The sequence below is a fragment of the Chinchilla lanigera genome, unplaced genomic scaffold, assembly GCF_000276665.1.
Source record: "Chinchilla lanigera isolate Chin_1 unplaced genomic scaffold, ChiLan1.0 scaffold00036, whole genome shotgun sequence".
Classification (NCBI taxonomy): Eukaryota; Metazoa; Chordata; class Mammalia; order Rodentia; family Chinchillidae; genus Chinchilla; species Chinchilla lanigera.
This window is the reverse complement of record NW_004955437.1, coordinates 511,963-525,674: the sequence shown is the minus strand read 5'-3', so window position 1 is coordinate 525,674 and position 13,712 is coordinate 511,963. Positions and strand designations below refer to the sequence as shown.

At 66.4% G+C, this 13,712-nt stretch overlaps 2 protein-coding genes across 2 annotated transcripts in view; one reads left to right on the top strand and one right to left on the bottom strand.

The window, feature by feature from the left end:
* Window positions 1-8,962, top strand: part of Tnxb (tenascin XB) — a gene marked incomplete in the record, with an annotated part of 44,476 nt that extends 35,514 nt beyond the window's left edge. Inside the window, 17 exon segments of the mRNA XM_013516898.1 lie at window positions 3-205; window positions 674-961; window positions 1,275-1,553; window positions 2,872-3,159; window positions 5,213-5,512; window positions 5,754-6,092; window positions 6,302-6,424; window positions 6,538-6,681; window positions 6,814-6,933; window positions 7,028-7,171; window positions 7,258-7,388; window positions 7,478-7,610; window positions 7,688-7,839; window positions 7,904-8,000; window positions 8,078-8,239; window positions 8,311-8,474; window positions 8,704-8,962. Coding sequence (XP_013372352.1) covers window positions 3-205; window positions 674-961; window positions 1,275-1,553; window positions 2,872-3,159; window positions 5,213-5,512; window positions 5,754-6,092; window positions 6,302-6,424; window positions 6,538-6,681; window positions 6,814-6,933; window positions 7,028-7,171; window positions 7,258-7,388; window positions 7,478-7,610; window positions 7,688-7,839; window positions 7,904-8,000; window positions 8,078-8,239; window positions 8,311-8,474; window positions 8,704-8,805 — 3,169 coding nt within the window.
* Window positions 8,883-12,623, bottom strand: LOC102008255 (steroid 21-hydroxylase). The gene is made up of 10 exons (XM_005389407.2): window positions 11,110-12,623; window positions 10,928-11,017; window positions 10,683-10,837; window positions 10,500-10,595; window positions 10,324-10,425; window positions 10,152-10,238; window positions 9,830-10,030; window positions 9,511-9,689; window positions 9,334-9,437; window positions 8,883-9,245 (listed from the first exon to the last, which is right to left on the bottom strand). Exons 1-10 carry the CDS (start codon window positions 11,306-11,308, stop codon window positions 8,980-8,982), a joined length of 1,479 nt encoding a protein of 492 aa, XP_005389464.1. The 5' UTR covers window positions 11,309-12,623; the 3' UTR covers window positions 8,883-8,979.
* Window positions 12,624-13,712: the final 1,089 nt, after the last annotated feature.

The window sequence follows — 13,712 nt, the reverse complement described above, 5'->3', positions numbered from 1 at the left end:
TCCTGGACGGTGGCCCGGGGCCACTTCGACGCGTTCAGCATCCAGTACAAGGACGAGGCGGGGCGGCCGCAGGTGCTGCGAGTGGGGGGCGAGGCGCGGGAGGCCACCGTGCGGGAGCTGGCTCCGGGGCGCAAGTACAAGCTGAACCTGTACGGGCTGGGCCCGGCCGGGCGCGTGGGCCCGGTGTCCGCCATGGCCGCGACCGGTGAGTGAGGCCCGGCCCTGGCCCCTGGCCCCCCCTGCATTGTCTTTCCTTGTTCCCCGGTGGTCTCAGTGCTTTAGCCCAGGACCTCCTGGTTCTGGCTTCCTTCGGTGGTGCTCATGGCCCGCTGGGCGCTCCCAGGCTCCTGGGTCAGCAGCCCCATGGTGCACATTGCCTGCTCCGTTGCATCCTCGGCCTTCTGGTTGGGATTTCAGTAACTCAGGCTTCGCTCTAGATTTGGGCTGTGACCTGATTTCCCCAGGTGCTAACTGGGCTTTTGCCAGCTTGTCCCTAACCCCTGCGGCCTCAGGTCCCACACTTGGGGAGGTGGTCGTTGGGCAAGAGCGCCGGGCACTGCGCTGCGAACTCCTGCCACGGTGCCCCGGGCAGAGCTTGTGACCGTCTGCTTCCCAGCCTGGGACCGCGCCCCCCAGGTCCTGCATCCCCTTAGCCCGCTCTGTTCTGTTGCAGACCCCCTGCCCACGCAGCCCCCCCCAGAGCTCCGCCTGGGGGAGCTGGCTGTGGCCGAAGTGACCTCAGACACAGTGCGCCTCTCGTGGACCGTGGCCCAGGGCCCCTTCGACTCCTTCCTGGTGCAGTACAAGGACGCACAGGGGCAGCCCCAGGCGGTGCCCGTGAGTGGGGACCTCAGCGAGCTCACTGTCCCAGCTCTGCACCCGGCCCGAAAGTACAAGTTCCTGCTCTTCGGACTCCAGGATGGAAAGCGCCATGGCCCGGTTTCCGTGGACACCAAGACCCGTGAGTGAGGGCCCTGGCCCTGGGGCTCTTGGCCAGGCGTCACCCTTGTGGCAGTTGGTGGGATTTCATGTTTCTGCCCCGACTCGCGGACTGCAGGACCGCGGCGCGGTGATGCACCTGTTTCCTGGGTGCGCAAAATCCACACCTGAGCCCCCTTCTCTCACACTGCCCTGCCCACTACGTCCCGGGACACTGGTTTTCTTTGCTGCCTCCTCCCTGCTCCCCCCAAGACCCCAGAGCCACAGCCCTGCTGCAAGAAGCGACTGTGCTTTCGTTGCCGTGGTCAGGCTCTGCGCCTCCCCCTGTTTTCCAGTCCCCGACGTGAAGCCCTCTCCCCGCCTGGGGGAGCTGACAGCGACCGATGCCACCCCTCACTCCTTGGGGCTCTCGTGGGCCGTCCTCGAGGGCGACTTTGACTCCTTCGTGATCCAGTACAAGGACAAGGACGGGCAGCCCCAGACGGTGCCGGTGGCCGCAGACCAGCGCCAGGTCACCGTGCCCGGCCTGGAGCCGAGTACGAGATACAAGTTCCTGCTCTACGGCCTGGCGGGCAGGAAGCGGCTGGGCCCCGTCTCCGCCACCGGCACCACAGGTGAGCCCAGCGCCTGCTACTTCTGTCTTCGGCCTGCCCGGACATTTATTCCGTCTCAGTGTTGGCAGCATGCTCACACAACAGAAGCAAGTCCCTCCGATGTGCGGGACGCGACCCTGAGCCTGCAGGGAGCACGGTGTCCTTCCCCTGGGGACGCGAGGAGGGAGGGCGGAGCCCAGGCTTTGGGCCAGGCAGAGCGCAGTCAGACCCCACGCCCGGTGGTGTGGCCGTGCCCTCCGCCTGGCCTCCCCCCCTGTTTGGTGGCGATGAATAACCGCACCCCACCCCCACCCCCGCCCTCAGCCTGCCCATCCCCCGCCTCCACCCCAGCCCGGGCGGGGTGGAAAGTGAGGCAGAGCTTGGCTGCAAGGACTGCGGAAAAATCCGCTGTCCTCTTGTGCCTGGACTCGGCCCCAGCAAGGGGTGGGGCGGGTCACTGACCCCCGCGCTCCCAGCACCGTGAGTCACCTGGGCCGGCCGGGCGGGGCTGGGACGCTCGCTCCATCCTCCTCTCTCTGCCCTGGATCTGTACTTGGGGCCTGCATGCCCGGCCCGCAGCCCCGGCCCCCAGCTGTGGACCCCCCACCCCACCCTGGGGGGCGTCTCCCTGCGTGCCCCTCCCACCTTCCCCCTTGCACCCCTCCACACCTGGCCCAGTGTTAGTGCTGGCTGGGGAGGCAGTGGCGGCGGGGACCATGTCCCGCTGGGCGGCGGTAGGCACCCGCCCCTGGCCTCAGCCCCGCTCGCCTCCTTGGGGTGTGGCTGCGGGAGCCTCAGTTCTGGCCACAGCTGTGCTCAGAGACTGAAGGTCAAAGGAGATCAGGGGTCTCTCTGCACCCCCGCGAGCCCCTCTCTCTTGTTTTTCTCACTACCAAGGATTAAACCGTGGCCTCCCTAAGGAGCTACATCCCCAGCCCTTTTTGGTTTTTTTTTTTTTGGTTTTTTTGAGCCTAGGTCTCACTGTGCCGTTCGGGCTGGCCTTGAACTCACAGTGAGCCTCCTGTCTCAGCCCCTCAGCCTTTATTTAATTTTTTTTTTTTTTTGGTACTGGGAACCAAACTCAGGACCTTGTGCTTGCCAGGCGGGCGCTGTGCCGCTGAGCTTGATCTCCAGCCCTCTCGGCCCTTTCAAAAAAATCATTCCTTAGACATCTCTCATTAGCGAGACGATCCTTTATGAATTCACTGTACCCTTGATCACAGCGGGAGCGGCTGGGGCAGGAAGGGCTGGTCAGCAGCCTCGGGAGGGAGGTCTGGCTGTGTTCCCAGGCCCTCCAGCAGGCAGCCCTGACCGGGAGTCTCCCCGACCCTCTTCACAGCTCCCCTGGAGGAGACTGCGCAGCCCCCACCCCGCCTGGGGGAGTTGGTCGTCAGTGAGGAGACCTCAGACTCCCTGCGGCTGGCCTGGACGGTGGCCCAGGGCTCCTTCGACTCCTTCCTGGTCCAGTACAGGGACGCAGATGGACAGCTGCAGGCAGTGCCCGTGGCCGCGGACCAGCGTGAGGTCACCGTGGAGGGCCTGGAGCCGGGCAGGACGTACAGGTTCCTGCTCTTCGGGCTAGCCGGCGGACAGCGCGCGGGGCCCGTCTCTGCCCTGGGGGCCACAGGTGAGGCTGTCTGCTTGGCCCCGGCCAGCGGGAAGGCGCAGAGGCTCTCGCGGGCCTCCAGGCGGAGCGGGCAGGCGGGAGAAAGGAGCCGCAGGCAGAGCCCGGGGAAGGAGGAGGTCCCTGCCGCGTCCTCCGCCGCTGCTCACTGGTTGGCCAAAAGCGGGAGCCAGGCCAGACCCCACCGGCCGTGGGCCCCTGCTCCCCAGAGCCCGCCCTGTGCCCACCGTGAGCCTCCTGCCTCCTCCGGTCGCAGCAGCTTTGCCTCTAGCCGCGTGGCCTCGCCCAGCAGGGCGCACACACCCTGCATGGTGAGGCGGGAGCAATTCTCACGTGGAGAACACTGCGCGGGGGACACAAGCCCACCGGGCGGCTGCACGCGGGGAGTGGGCTTCGCTTCTGGAAGCCGCGCCGAGCCCGGGGCGTGGGCCAGTCCCAGTCCCCAGCCAGCTCTGTCCTCAGGAGGGGCACCGCGTGCCCCAGCCCAGCAAGTGCCAGGCCCACCCTGGATGGGCTGGGTAGAGCCGCATAGACAGCCGGGGCCGGGGCCTAGGGCACACTCAGCAGGAAGGGGAATCAAGTGTGTGATCCAGATGCAGGTGCTGCGGAGGAGCAGGAAGGAAGCAGTAAAGGCTATGGCAGGGCCCTTCTGAGGGGAGACCCCGGGGTGGCAGGAGTTCATGCCCGGGCAGGTGTCTTAGTCACGTTCTTGTTGCCAAGACACAACACCCACTGACACCCACAACTCAAAAGGAGGAGGGGTTTATCTTGGTTCGCGGTGTGTAGAGGCTTCGGCCCATGGCCGGCTGGCTCCAAGGCGGGGCGGCATGGCAGAGGGCAGACAGCTCCAGGCAGGGCGCTGGGAGGCAGAGAGGGATCAAGGGAGGAGGAGGGAGAGGCCCTTCTTGGCCACGCCCCTAGGGACCACCTCCTCCAGCCTGGCTTGACCTCCTGGTATCAGGTTTAGCTATAAACTCGTCCATGGACGAATCCACTGGCGAATATCACGATCTGTGATCCATTCACCCCTCAAAAGTGCCCGCTGTGATCGCATGAGGCTTTGAGGGGCCTTCCAGACAGAAACCCTAACAGCAGGGACACAGCCGGTTCAAGAGAGGGGAGGTCCTGGAAGCACCTCAGCGTGCTGCTGTTGGGGGAGGAGCACCATGCCCTGCTGTCCAAGCAGCACCCCCGGATTGAAAACTCAGCCTCAATAAACAACGAGAGGAACAAAGTTTAAGGAAAGGAAAACACTTTATTTGTAAAGAGGAAAAGAAAGGGGCGGGGAGGAGAAGGCAGAAAGCCATTCCAATAAGAGGGAATCGGGGGAGCGGCTCTGGAAAGGTGGAGGACTTGGGGCCCTTTGCTGTGAGATGCTTTTGTAGGGGGTGAGTGACCCTTCACCCGGAACTTGTAACCAGACTAGCTTCCGGGCATCTCCGCCTCATGTCAGTTCTTCTGGTGGTCTACATGTAGCTCCTTTTTTTCTGCTGACTTGTCCTTGATGCATATTTTAAGGCTTTATCTTTGGGGTGGGTGGGTGTCTGTTCGCGGCTGGCTTAGTGTTAGGGTGTGTGGGTGTCTGTTGCACTCTACAGCGGCCCTGGAGTGAAGAGTGACCCCCGAGGGTCACGCGTGTGGATGGGTGTGTCTGTCTGGGCGTGGGTGTGAGCGTACAGGGTCTTACAGGCAGCCGGCCCCCCTTGCATCCCCTGTATTCTATTGGAGGTGGTGGTGTAGCACTGGGCCCTGGCTTCTCTCTGGGTGCTGCCTGCCAGCTCTTTTTCTGGTCTCTTGGTGCAAATCCCAAGGTCCTTCGGTGCCATTCTTTACCTGGTTTTTCTCTTTTCGTGCCTGTCCTTGAATCTCTGGTGAAGTTCGGGCCCTGCTGTTTTCTGGTCTGCAGACCCTGCCCCTCCGGGTCGCTCCCTTCTCTCCCCGGCTGCTGAAGCCCTCCCCCGGCCTTGGGCCATCCTGGAGCCCTTCTTTGGGGGGCAAGAGGGAACAGGCAGAGCCCCCTCCCCTGCTCACCTTCTCCCCCGGCCTCTCCTCACAGCCCCGGCGGAGGACACCCCCGCCCCGGAGCCCCCTGAAGCCCCTCGCCTGGGGCTGCTGGCCGTGACGGAGGCCACGCCGGACTCCCTGCGCCTCTCGTGGAGCGTGGCCCGGGGCCCCTTCGACTCCTTCGTGATGCAGTACAAGGATGCAGACGGGCAGCCCCAGGCGTTGCTCGTGGATGGCGACCAGAACAAGGTCCTCATCTCTGGCCTGCAGCCTGGCACATCCTACAAGTTCTTGCTCTATGGGCTGCGTGCAGGACAGCGCTGGGGGCCCAGCTCGGCAGAGGGCACCACAGGTACCAGGCCCGGGCCGTCCCCGTCTGGGCTTGGGGAGGCGAAGGGGGCCACGGGGGCGAGAGCAGGAAGGGTGCTCGGGGAGGCGGCACCCGCACCTTGGCCCTGGACACAGCCCTGCACGTCCTGTCCTCCGTGCTGAGGGGGAGGGACCGGGGCTGGGAGGTGTGAGGCGCCGGCCCCCGGCCACCGCACTGCCGCGTGTCCGTGTCCAAATCCTCCTCTGGCACCCGCTCCGCACAGGACCCCCTCCTGCCGGCCAGACCCCTGGGGACCCGGGGCCACGGCTGGCCCAGCTGTCGGTGACTGACGTGACCACCAGCTCCCTGCGACTCAACTGGGAGGCGCCCCTGGGGGCCTTCGATTCCTTCCTGCTCCGCTTCGGCGTGCCGACGCTGCCAAGCACGCTGGCGCCGCACCTTCGTCCCGCGCTGCAGCGGGAGCTGATGGTGCCCGGGACCCGGCGCTCGGCCGTGCTCCGGGACCTGCGGCCCGGGACCCTGTACAGCCTGACTCTCTACGGGCTGCGCGGGCCTCACAAGGCGGGCAGCATCCAGGGCACCGCCCGCACCCTGAGCCCAGGTAGGCGCCGAGCTGGCACAGGCCCGCACCGCAGATCCTTGGGGCCGGGGGTGGGGCGCCTGGAGGAGCCTGGAGGCCCCTGGGAGGGAAGGGGCGCTGGCCGCTTCTGGAGCCGAGGGTGGGGGCCCAGGGAGGAGGAGGTGTGGGAACCCCTGGGGCAGCCACCCCCTGCCCCTGCGCCCACCATCCTTCCTTGCCCCTGCGCCCAGTTCTGGAGAGCCCCCGTGACCTCCAGTTCAGCGACATCCGGGAGACGTCAGCCAAGGTCGGCTGGACGCCGCCGCCGTCCAGGGTGGACAGCTTCAAAGTTTCCTACCAGCTGGCGGATGGAGGTGACACCTTCGGCCCCGCCCTTGCTGGCTCCGGTTTCTCCACCCCGGCGTCCCACCCACCGTCCAGCTGCCCTGGGACCCGGGGTGACCTCCAGCTCCCGCCTCATTTCCAGGGGAGCCGCAGAGTGTGCAGGTGGACGGCCGGGCCCAGACCCACAGCCTGCAGGGGCTGACCCCAGGCGCGCGCTACGAGGTGACCGTGGTCTCCGTCCGAGGCTTCGAGGAGAGCGAGCCCCTCACGGGGTTCCTCAGCACGGGTGAGGGCCGCCCGGGGCCGGGGAGGGAGAGCCGGGCACAGGCGGGGCCGGAGGGAGCGCAGGGGCGGGAGCCGGTGGGGCTCAGGGAGGCTGAGGCAGGGAGACGCCCGCTCTGAGCCTGGCTTCCCGCAGTGCCCGACGGCCCCACCCAGCTGCGTGCGCTGAACCTGAGCGAGGGCTCGGCCCTGCTGCACTGGACGCCGCCGCAGAAGCCGGTGGACAAATACAACGTCCGGGTCACGGCCCCGGGGGGTGAGCGGCCGAGGCTGCCTCTGGAGGGGCTGGGGCGGGTGTGCGGCGGGGCGGGTGAGGGGCTGCGGGACTGACGGTGGCCACCTGCCCCCAGCCCCGCCGCTCCAGGGCTCGGCCCCGGGCAGCGCCGTGGACTACCCGCTGCACAGCCTGGAGCTGCACACCAACTACACGGCCACCGTGCGCGGCCTGCGCGGCCGCAACCTCACCTCGCCCGCCAGCATCACCTTCACCACCGGTGGGGCCCGGGGCAGCGCGGGAGAGGGCAGGCGCGAGGGGGCCGGGCCGGGCCTCACCCCAGTCTCTTCCCACCTCCCCTCCCAGGCTTGCAGGCCCCGCAGGACTTGGAGGCCAAGGAGGTGACGCCCCGCACGGCCCTGCTCACCTGGAGCGAGCCCCAAGTGCCCCCCACAGGCTACCTGCTCAGTCTGGACACGCTTGGCGGACAGACCCAGGTGCGCCGCCTCACGCGCTCCCGGGGTTGACGTGGGGGAGCTGCCTGTGGCTCCCTGGTGCCCCCTCCCTGACCTGCGTTCGTCCACAGGAGATCCTGCTGCCCGCTGGGGTCACCTCGCACCGGCTGCTCGGCCTCTTCCCCTCCACCCCCTACAGCGCCCGGCTGCAGGCCGTGTGGGGTGCCAGCCTCACGCCCCCCGTGGCCGCCTCGTTCACCACGGGTACCAGGGCCGGGCCTCGGGCGGTGGGGCGGCCCGGGCCGCGCGGCTCAGGCAGGGACGGCTCCCGCTTCCCGCAGGTGGGCTGCGCGTGCCCTTCCCGAGGGACTGCGGGGAGGAGATGCAGAACGGCGCCGGCGCCTCCAGGGCCACCACCGTCTTCCTCAACGGCAACCGCGAGCGGCCCCTGAGCGTGTTCTGCGACATGGAGACCGACGGCGGCGGCTGGCTGGTGGGTAGAGCCGGTGCAGCCCGGCGTGGGGGGCAGGGCCGAGACTGACGCCGCCGCCCCCCAGGTGTTCCAGCGGCGCATGGACGGGCGGACGGACTTCTGGAGGGACTGGGAGGACTACGCCCACGGCTTTGGCAACATCTCTGGAGAGTTCTGGCTGGGTCGGTGCCTCCCCGGGAGGGCTGGGGACCCGGGGGGGGCTGCGGACCGCGGGGCCCTGACGAGGCACCCCCCGCAGGCAACGAGGCCCTGCACAGCCTGACCCAGGCCGGCGACTACTCCCTGCGCGTGGACCTCCGGGCCGGGGATGAGGCCGCGTTCGCCCAGTACGACTCCTTCCGGGTGGACTCGGCCGCCCAGCACTACCGCCTGCACCTGGAGGGCTTCCACGGCACGGCGGGTAAGCGCGGTCCCCGGCCCCGGGCGGCGCGGGCGCAGGGCGCCGCCTCACTCCTCCCGCACGCCGCGCAGGGGACTCCATGAGCTACCACAGCGGCAGTGTGTTCTCCGCCCGCGATCGGGACCCCAACAATCTGCTCATCTCCTGCGCCGTCTCCTACCGCGGGGCCTGGTGGTACAGGAACTGCCACTACGCCAACCTCAACGGGCTGTACGGCAGCACGGTGGACCACCAGGTGAGGGCTCTGCTGCGCGGGCGGGGGCTCCGGGCTCCGGGCGCCGGGCGGGCAGGTGGGAGCACGGACGCCGGCCGTCTCTGGAAGGTGGTTTATTGGGTGGACGGGTCGGCTTGGGGGCTCAGCACCCGGGGGCCGAGCGGTGGGAAGGCACAGGGAGGCAAGCGGTGCGTTTCCGAGAGCCGCCCCGGAGGGGACCCCGGTCTGACCTCGTGGCCGGCTTCCCCAGGGCGTGAGCTGGTACCACTGGAAGGGCTTCGACTTCTCCGTGCCCTTCACGGAAATGAAGCTGCGACCGAGAGGCTACCGGCCCCCCGCCCGGGGAGGCTGAGCGCCCGCCCACCTCCTGCACCCCGGTAGGACTGCCGAGCACTGAGGGGTCGCGCCCGAGAAGCTCCAGGAGGCCTCTGCCCGCGATCTCACAGCACCATGTTTACAGGGGGGAGGGATTTGTATGGGAGCAATAAAGGAGACTTGGAGGCCCCGGCTGCTCTGGTCCTGCGCGTCACTGGCCCTGGCCCGGGCCCGGGGCCCCCAGACCCCGGGGCTGCAGCTGTACCTGAAAGGGCTGCATGAGGAGGTTGACGCCGCTGTGGGGCTGAGGCTGCAGAGAGGGCAGGGCGCCCTCCAGCGGCAGCACTGTGAAGGCCTGGAGCAGGTGGCTCAGCACCACGAAGAGCTCCAGGCGCGCCAGGGGCTCGCCCAGGCACACGCGCGCCCCGCAGCCAAAGGCCAGCTCCCGGGGGCACCTGCCCGGCTGCAGGAAGCGGTCTGCGGGCGGAGAGGAGAGCAGGCTGCTGGTGGCGGCGGCGGCAGGACCGCCCGCACCGACCCGCACCTCCCGCAGCTCCCCACGTACCGGGCCAGAACTCGTGGGGCCTTTCCCACACCGCCGCGTCCAAGTTGGCACCTTGGATGTTAGGGATGATTGTCGTGTCCTTGGGAATGTCATAGCCAAAGATGCTGAGGAAAAGTGGGGTCAGGGGCGGGCCAGGACCCGTCAGGCCTTCCTCAGCGCCCCAGGCCTCGGAGTCACCTGCTGGGCCGGGTGGTACGGTGGGGCAGGGCCAGGGGCACCACGGGCCGCAGGCGCAGCACCTCTGCTATGGTGGCGTTGAGCAAGGGCAGCCGCATGCGGTCTTTGTAGGGGAGCTGGGAGGCAGAGCAACCAGGCCCCAGCTCGAGGTCCAGCTCCTCCTGGAGACGTCGCTGCATCTAGGAGCGGGGCCAAGGCTGGAGTCCAGGGCCCAAGCTGTGCCCAGCCACCCAGCACCCCAGCCCCAGCCCGGGCAGAGCAGAGCAGGCCGGGCCCCTGCAGCCCTGGCCAAACCCGCAGGAAAGAGCCCCGGGCGCACCTCGGGGTGGTGGAGCAGGAAAGCCACAGCCCAGGAGAGCGTGGTGGCCGTGGTCTCCGTGCCGCCGATGAAGAGGTCCACCATGGCCATGTGCACGTGTCCTTCCCTGAGCTGTCCGGAGCCCCAGTCCTTTCTGGACTGCCCCAGCCCTTGGAGCATGTAGTCTAGCATGTCCCTCCACTGCCCGGCCACCAGACTCTCCTGCGGAGGGGGACGGGCCGAGTCCTCAGCCCGCGGGCGAGGGCGAGAGCAGCAGGCCAAGCACAGCAGGCCAGGCCCTCCAGCTGCGGCCCGGGGGTCCCGGTCCCTGCGCGGGGCTCACTTTGTGCTGCCGCAGCTGCTGCTGTACGATGTGGTCCCTGGCCTCCACCACCTGCTTCAGCCTCCGGACACCTGGGTTGGGGAAGAACTGGGAGGGGCGGTCAGCTGCCGCAGGGAGCCCGTTCCCAAGCCCGCCTCCCCCAGGGCCCAGGGGCATGTGGGCTCCGCCTCACCCTGAGAAAGGGGACGATCTCCAGAATTTGGATGGACCAGTGCTCCCAGGCATTCATCAAGTCCTGGACACAGCTGTGTATGTTCTGGACCAAAGTGTCCTCCTGCCCGGAAATAAGGCTTTCAGTTCTGGACCGGGAAGGCTCGGGAAGGCTCTAGGGGTGCAGGCTGGCCTGACCTTGCTTCCAAAGGTGAGGTAGCAGATGATGCCACAGGTGAGCAGGGAGAACTCCTTGTGGATGTCCACAGGGGCGCCGGCCCGGGCTCCCAGGCGCTGTGGAAGGAACAGGAGCTGCACGGGCCGGGAGGATGGAGGGGCATGGCGGGAAGAGTCGGGCAGGACCGGGGCGCTCAGCCTCACCTCACAGAACTCCTGGGCCAGCTGCTGCACCAGCGGCTCCATGGAGTGGCGGGTGCCCAGCAGGAGGGCCGAGCGCGAGAGTTTCTTGTGCGCCTTCCAGAGCAGGGAGTAGTCCCCCAGCGACAGGTCCGGGCAGTGCTGACACACCATCTTGGCTGCGGACAGGGGACACGCCCGGATGGGACAGGGGCCGGGGAGGGCCTCCTGCAGTCCCCTCCTCCCTCAAGAAGCTGCCCGGCCCTTACAGCTCAGCAGCTGGGGTCTGCCGGCAAAGTCCACCCACTTTCTGAGCATGGCCTCCTCGATGGACTGCTGGGAGTTCAGCACCACCACATCTGCGGGAGAGTGAGCCGCGTCATGCGTCTGTCACAGGGCGGGACTGCCGCTGGCCTGCAAGCAGGCGGGCACACGGGCAGCGGGCGCTCACCTTGCAGCCCGTAGCGCAGCCTGTAGATGGGTCCGAGCTCGCGGGCGAGGCTGAGCAGGTGACTGGGGAGGTTGGGATGCAGCAGGTGCAGGAAGCCGGGGGCCAGAGGCGGGAGGTGCAGGCCCCTGCGCGTCCACTGGCCCCACAGCAGGCGGGCGCCAGCCAGCAGCGCCAGCAGCAGCAGCCCGAGGAGCAGCATGGCCCGAGACCCAGCCACGGCCCTGGGCCACCGCTTTTATCCTGAGCCCCGCCATCCGTCTTCCGCTGGGGCTGTCGTGGGCCCTGCTTGATCTCTCCGTCAAGTCCCGTCACATGTCCCAACCCACAGGGTCGGCCGTTTCGGAAATGCACCGGTCTGGCTGGCCTTGGGGAGTTCGCGTTTCAAAGAGCAAGAAGACATCCATCAAGAAAACGGGGGCCCTGACCTTTCTGCAGTCAGAACCAAGTCTGTCAACCTGGGACAGCGGGTCCCTCGCCAGCCCAGCTGAGAGGAGCTCATTGGAACGACTGTGTCTCCAAGAGGAGCATGCCAGTCCCTGCCTGATACGCCCTCTGGGACCGCCGAGGACCGAAGTGAGGCGGAAGTGACTTGCTCGAGGTTTTCGTTCCTTTTTGGGGTGGTTTCACTTACAGGTAGGGCGGGCTGGCCGGCCTGGAGCATCCAGCAGAGCCTATGCCCTCCTTCCGAGGACCAGTCCCCGCCAAGGCTGCAGAAGGTGGAGGGGGGGTCCCCGTGTGGGAGCACCTAGCGTCACAACACTGTTCTGACTCAAGCCCCAGTGGCATGGTAGGCTCAGAACGCTGCTATCGGCTCCATTTCACAGATGAGAGCCCAAGGGAAGAGGCCAAGTGGCTGGCCCAGAGCGCAGCTGGACGGCCGCAGAGGACCTCTATGGTTGCGAGGAAAGGGGGCCAACTTGAGCTGGCTTGTGATAAAAACAAGAATTCTCATATGAGCCAGGCACAGCGGCGCACGCCTGCAATCCCGGCCCTGAGGAGGCTGAGGCCAGAGGACCACTGTGAGTTCAAGGCCAGCCTGGGCTCCATAGCGAGACCTGACTCAAAAAGGAAAACCCTGCGCTCTGAGTTCAGGGGTGGCTCCAGAACCTAAGGACAGGAATGCAGAGGAGGGCCTCGCAGGGGAGGACAGAAAAGGCCCAGGCAGCGGCAGCTCCCTTCTCTGTCACCCCTCCTCTCCCAGCGCCTCCTGACCGGGCAGGACAGGGCTGCCCTCAGGGCACAGCCCGGGAGAAGGTGGCTTCCCAGCACAACTGATGTGACCTCCACCCCAAGTCCTCTGTAAACAGCTCCGTAGCCATGTTCTGCAATCAGACAGCAAGCAGCTGTGGCCACAGCTGGCTCAGGGCCCAGCCCTACTTTACAGCTGCACACAGGAGTGGGGTACACTGGGCCAGCTGAGGCAGGGACCCTCCGGTAAGGGGGTAGTTAAGGGTTTAGCAAAGGGAGTTGGAGCCGGGTGTGGTGGCGCATGCCTGTAATCCCAGCACTCAGGAGGTTGAGGCGAGTTCGAGACCAGCCTGGGCTACACAGTGAGCTCAAGGCCAGCCTGAACTGCACAGGGAGACCCTGTCTCAAAACAGACCAAAAAAAAAAAAAAGAAAGAAAGAAAAGGGATCTGGGGAAAGGCCCTGAAAAGAGGGGTGCAGGGCTCAGGAGAGGCAGGGGTTCTGGGAGGTGTGTGAGAGCTTAGGCTGCACCCGATACTCCGTCCATGGTTCTGTATACGGACCATGGCTAGGGCCCCGCTCCCCTCCGAGCTTTACTCAGAGGTCAGGCTGTGCCACATCTGGACAAGTTGTCTACTGAAGAGGGTTGGGCTTTTTTTTTTTTTTTTGTACCAGGAATTGAACTCAGGACTTCGCCCTTGCCAGGCAGGTGATTGTGCCACCGAGCTGTATCCCCGGGCCTCAGGCTTGCCCCGAATCTGTGCCCATCACTGGGATGGAGAAAAGTGGGGTGCAACTTCTGGGGCCGGGTAGTGACAGCTCCATCCTCTTTGGGGTCAGTCCTCAGGCCCAGGCGGGGGACCCTGGGTCCCAGGCCTGAGGGATGGGTTCATGGCACCGTGACACCAACTGGCTTTGGGGAAGGAGACGCCATGGGAGCAGTGGAAAGCTGGGACTGGGAAGGTCAGAGCTTCACGAAGCTGCACAGGAGGGAAGCCTGGAAGGCGGATGTGGTAGTCAGGGTGTGCAAGGGCAAACAGGACAGGACAGGACACACACTTTATACGATTATTTATAATGGTCACCTGGAGTCGTATACAAGAGAGTGCGGGAAATCTCTCCACACACTAAAGACCAAAGAATCCAGCTGAGGGCCTGGATCCCACGGCAATGTCCTGTGTGAGTCCAGCTGAAGACCTAGAGCCCGTGGCAATGCCTCCTACAAGACCAACTGCAGGCCTAGAGCCCATGACAGTGTCTCATGCAGGCCTGTTTCATGGATCTGTGTTGGGAAGCCCCAAAGGTCAGTGGTGGAAGCAAAAAATCCGTGCCGGGGGATGAAGGATCTGTGCTAGCAGGCTGAGGGATCTGCAGTGGAGCTGGGAAGCAATATGCAAAGTAAGAAGCAGAGCTCCC

What these genes read in the sequence shown, in the direction of transcription:
- LOC102008255 (XM_005389407.2), bottom strand. Translation starts at nt 11,308, where the DNA reads ATGCTGCTCCTCGGGCTGCTGCTGCTGGCGCTGCTGGCTGGCGCCCGC. An exon ending in GCTGCGCTACGGGCTGCAAG is followed by an intron (nt 11,018 to 11,109) that starts GTGAGCGCCCGC and finishes ACTCTCCCGCAG; the next exon opens with ATGTGGTGGTGCTGAACTCC. An exon ending in CAGACCCCAGCTGCTGAGCT is followed by an intron (nt 10,838 to 10,927) that starts GTAAGGGCCGGG and finishes CCCTGTCCGCAG; the next exon opens with CCAAGATGGTGTGTCAGCAC.